This window comes from Orycteropus afer, unplaced genomic scaffold, assembly GCF_000298275.1.
Source record: "Orycteropus afer afer isolate SDZICR_OR568_19922 unplaced genomic scaffold, OryAfe1.0 scaffold00734, whole genome shotgun sequence".
Classification (NCBI taxonomy): domain Eukaryota; kingdom Metazoa; phylum Chordata; class Mammalia; order Tubulidentata; family Orycteropodidae; genus Orycteropus; species Orycteropus afer.
The window spans coordinates 300,095-304,987 of record NW_006922321.1 but is presented as its reverse complement, the minus strand read 5'-3'; the positions used below and the strand labels follow the sequence as shown (position 1 = coordinate 304,987).

The 4,893-nt window shown below is 38.8% G+C and overlaps 1 protein-coding gene across 1 annotated transcript in view; it reads right to left on the bottom strand.

Annotated features, from left to right (window-relative positions):
• GADL1 (glutamate decarboxylase like 1) overlaps nucleotides 1-4,893 on the bottom strand; it is a 181,975-nt gene that overhangs the window by 149,117 nt on the left and 27,965 nt on the right. Inside the window, exons 9-10 of the mRNA XM_007957364.1 lie at nucleotides 1,328-1,392; nucleotides 969-1,050 (exon numbers count right to left, since the gene is read on the bottom strand). Coding sequence (XP_007955555.1) covers nucleotides 969-1,050; nucleotides 1,328-1,392 — 147 coding nt within the window. The remainder of the gene's footprint in view (nucleotides 1-968; nucleotides 1,051-1,327; nucleotides 1,393-4,893) is intronic.

Below are 4,893 nucleotides of genomic sequence, written 5' to 3'. Positions count from 1 at the left end.
ATCTCCTACCCACACTAAAGAAATTTAAAGTTTAAAAGAACTGGTAAAAATCTAGCATATAATCTAAATAAAGTATTATCAAAATCCAAAAAGAAAAAAAAATGTTCACTCATATAAGGCTAGGTTTTAAGTTTTAAATATGGTTTTCATTTGAAATAAAATTCCTTAAAAACAGAAAGTGACTTTATCATTGGCAAAGGGAGTCCCCTAAGAAAAAAATGTAAACAGATGGCTAAAAAAGTTCGCCCACATGCCGAACACAGATCTTGAGGAGGCATTTCTAAGAATGAAGTGGCACTTCCCAGCCTGGGCCACTTCCCACAAGGATCCTTATTTAACCTATGGAAAACACAGGTTTTATACCTCTGGCCAACTTCCACAAGTCTTTTCCCACTTGCCTCACAGTGACCAAGACTAATTTCTAACTCTTCCCGCTGTTCCAAAAGAAGCTGAATACCAACCACTTGAGAGGCTATCGCCTAATTAATCAGCATTGGGTGATCAGTCCTGCACTAACATCTTCTCTTATAAGTGGGCCATTAAGACCTAGCTAAGCACATTAAGCATTCAATTTAATGTATGACACACATCTGTTCCACCTTCTCAGTGAGCAGAAGTTTTGAGACAACTTAAACCCCAAACTTAAAGAGAAAAAAATCTTGGCAACATTTAGAACTGAGTTTTAAAATATAATCTGAATGAGGGTGAGAGAGACCATTTCACTAACTACTTTTTGGAACTAATGAGATTATATAAGGCCTAAATCAAATCCACAAAATCAACTGAGCAGAAAAATAATAGGTCTTTTCTTTGGGCCCATTGATCTTTACTTTGAATGCCATCAACATTTTCCAAAGACCTCCATCTACATCTAGCCCAAGTCACCAACACAGAAGCAAAACAGAGCCCTCTGCAAACACAGCAATTGAACATCCTCAATGCCCAAGGACCACAGAAGAAAAACTCACAGATTTGTCTTTCACAAGCAGAGCACAGCACTGGATTCCAGCCATCAGCATCTTGTGTGGGTTCCAGGCCACTGAGTCAGCCCTATAGTGTTAAACAAAGAAAAGGACAGAGTAGGGAAGGGAGGCAATTAGTTTTTCATGGCAGAAAAAATACTATCATTAGCAGCATCCGTATCTGTACTCAAACCCAAGTTGGTATTCTATAAAATTCCTTTTTTTGGGGGGGAGGGGGTATTATTTTTTAAAAAAGACAATTATTTTGTTTTTGTCTATTTTTAAAATGAAACTTGGATGGGCAAAGTCCAAAGAGATTGCTTTGCCTAACTAAAAGGCATCTGACAATTAGAAATTCCATTTACCTGTGGATGCCATGCAGAAGCTTGCGATGCTTCCTGGACATCAAAGCTGAGCCTCCCCAAGATGCCTGTTGAGATATTCATATAACCAAAACAACATTATTTATTTTATTTTATTCTAAGAGCTTGTTTTACATTCAACATCACACGTACATTTAGTTTTATTCCCCATTTGCCATGTCCAGCCCTAACCCAGTCTCCTCCCCTCCCTACCCTGCAACCCTTCCCCTGTGCCCCTCATATTTATGCACTCCTGTTTGTCCTGCATTTCCTCAGTTTGAATGTTGGTCCTCTGGTGTCCCATGGTCTATTGCTCTAAGGGATGTATTAGCATAGAGTATGTGAGTACATTATCTTGGGTAAAACAATGTTATTTCAATGTTACTTGTTTACCATCTTGTTGTCATAGAAAATCCTGAGTGACAACCTCAATCTATTTTATTTCACATTCTGTTTTATGTCATGTTAACAAATTTGTATTTTAGAAAATTTTGATTACTGGCTCTACACAGACCTCATCGCACTAGATAGACCACCATGGATCCTTAAAAGCCAAAAAACCAAACCCACTGCCGTTGAGTCGGATCTGACTCATAGTGACCCCTCCTTAGGTTTCCAAGACAGTATCACTATGGAAGTAGATTGCCCAACCCTCCTTCCAAGGAGTGGTCAGTGGGTTTAAACTGCCACCCTTCTGGTTAGCCGTCAGATGCCTTAGGCACTATGCTACCAGAGCTCCTACATGGACCTTTAAGGCATCCTAAAAAAATTGATATATTGACCAGTTAAGCTGCATGTGTATCAAAAGAACCTAAAAACAATGTTGATGTCCTCTTGAAACTTAGAATCCAAAACAGACATCTTCACAATCCTGGCATTCTTTCATACAAACTGTACAAATACTGATGATGAAACTTGGGTTAAGAGGTGACATTTCATGTAAGAAATGATGCACTTGTTTGGCAAGGTAAATAGAGGGGAATTTAGGAATTCACAGTCAACTAGGATGGGCAAGGTGGAAATGGATCCTGTTAGTAAAAAATTAAGGAGTCCTTGGATGATGTAAATACTTAAACCCTCAACTACTAGCTGGAAGGTTGGCTTTTTGAACCCACCCATAGGCACCTTGGAAGATAGGACTGGTGAACTACTTTCAAAAGATCATAGCTTTGAACACGTTATGGAGCTGGGTCACTCTGAGTCAGAATCAACTTAATAACAATTAACAACAACACTACAAAGAAAAAACTAATTTTCCAAATGGCAGAGATATTTGCAAAGCAAAAGTATGAGAGTGGAAGAGAGGAAAATTGGGACTTAAGGAAGTTATTCATGCAAAATGTAAAATTCTATGAGCAAAAGAGAGGGAAGCTAAGAGGAAGATTAAAGGATATCCCATAGTCAATAGCCCAGAGGGAGAGGAAGAAAGAAATCAATGTAGGAAATATTAATATGAAAGTCAGTGTAGTTCTTGAAATTGAACAGACTTCTAAGTTTTGATTTGTAGCTCAATGAAGAGTGACTTCAGTGAGAGGAATACAAGGGGACTAGCTTGAGCTATATTAAATGTTCCTCGGGGTTATTTAAACCTCACAACATCCCATAAAGAATGGGGTTTTTACCACCTCTATTTTACAGGTAAACTAAGACTCAGGGGTAGTAGATAAATTGCCCAAAGTTTCACAGGTGATAAAAATCAGATCTGGCATTCAAAGCCCATTCTTTTATCACAGTAACGTCATGACTTAGGAAAGGTGACCATATGACAAATAGTGGAGTGCAACATGGAGAAGTGAGGAGTGAAGGAAATGCTTTAGGCAAGAGGTGAGGTCAGGAGCTGCCTAAGATGTAGACAAGGGGTATCTTTGGCCATAGAATTTAAGAAGTTAGTAGACCCCAAAACCATGTAGAAAGATGTGCCAAGATGTGTACACCACAGATATGGAAGATGAAAACAATGAGACATTTTTATTATCCTCAGATTTTACTAAAGCAGGGTCCATCAGTGTGCAATAAGTACAGAGCAAGCCACTTTGTGGTCTTACACGCCATTTTAAGATGAGTGAGTCACCTATGGTGCAAAATGTAAGGTGGTATTCACTCTCAATATTCTGTAAGTGTTGAATCCTTGGCACCTCTCTTGCTTCACCATAGTTCCAACCCTGCTTTTATGATTGGACTGGAGTCCTGAAAACTTCATGGGGTGCCCAAATGCTTATCAGTGTGAAAGGTCTCAAAGGTCATATGTGTGCAAACACCTAAGATTCCCCAATAAAGGATTGATGACTTGAAGTTGTCAGTCAAGTCCCCTTCTTGCTGCACTCTTGCCTCTCTGGGATTCACAACATATCATGTGTGATAAATGTTGGGATACAAAGGCAACTACATTCAGTGTCCAGGAAAATTTTATCCTAGTCTACTGGTTGAAGATCCACAGATAGGGATTTTGAGATCATGACCCTGCAAACATTACAATGACTTTACATATTAGGTTCTTTTACTAAGTTGCCTACTTTTCAACATTTTTACCTCCCAACCTCATTGAGAATCTGCCAATGACATTTATCAGAAGGGCTAATTAGTAAGAGTCAGCCACACCATTTACTCTTCCCGCTTCTGCCTGCTTCACACCGAAGTGGGTACCCCCTTTAATTTTGCACCTCTGCTCTCCTTCATGTCTCCTGTTCTACCCTTCTTTGCCTCTTCCTCTTAAAAATAAAGTAAATAATATTCTCCCAATGCCTAGTGAGCTAGTCTTAAGTTTTAAATTCACACGAACTCTTTTGAAACATTAGTTCACTTCTTTTACGGAGTGGTTTTGCAGAATTAGGAACAGGAACGATCTGGATCTACAGTCATCTACAACTCCATTCCTCAAAAGAGCTCAATGGCAGAAAAACATCATCCCTCATTTCCATGTCCTATTTTTACTTATATCACTTTCTAAATTTCTAATTCCAGAACTGGTGAAAGCACCAACTATTCATCTGCATGATAAAGGAGCTAGGTTTTCTATTTCAATAAGAACCATCATTTATTGCACAATTGCCAAATGCTAGGCAGTATAGTACACCGTTTTACATACATTTTCTCCTAATTGACTTATTAATAAATTAATAGTAGAACCAGTGTTGAAATGGAGGTGGAAGTAAATATGGATTATAAATCTGGTGGCCTTTAAAGCCCATTATTTTAAATGCAGTGTTTACTGCCTCCCCTGAGACTTGGAATGAAGAGTGGACACAGGATTATGGGGAGCCAGGCTGGGCATATAAGACTTTGCAGTCTCAGCTTCAAGAAGAGCTGGGCCAAACGTGACAGCATTGTCTACAACAGAGGCTGGAATAATATTTGCTCTCATGGAGGAAGAATGGTACTCAGGACAAAAGATTCTAACAAAATTAAAGTTTTTCTTGTTCAGCTGTTTAAACACACATTGTAATTAATCAAATTTAAGACACTATCAAATGTAAGATCTGTCATTTTTTACTTACCAGTATGAAAGAATGCCTAAGGCATCTGACTGCTAACCAGAAGGCTTGGCGGTTCAAACCTACCAGCCACTCCTC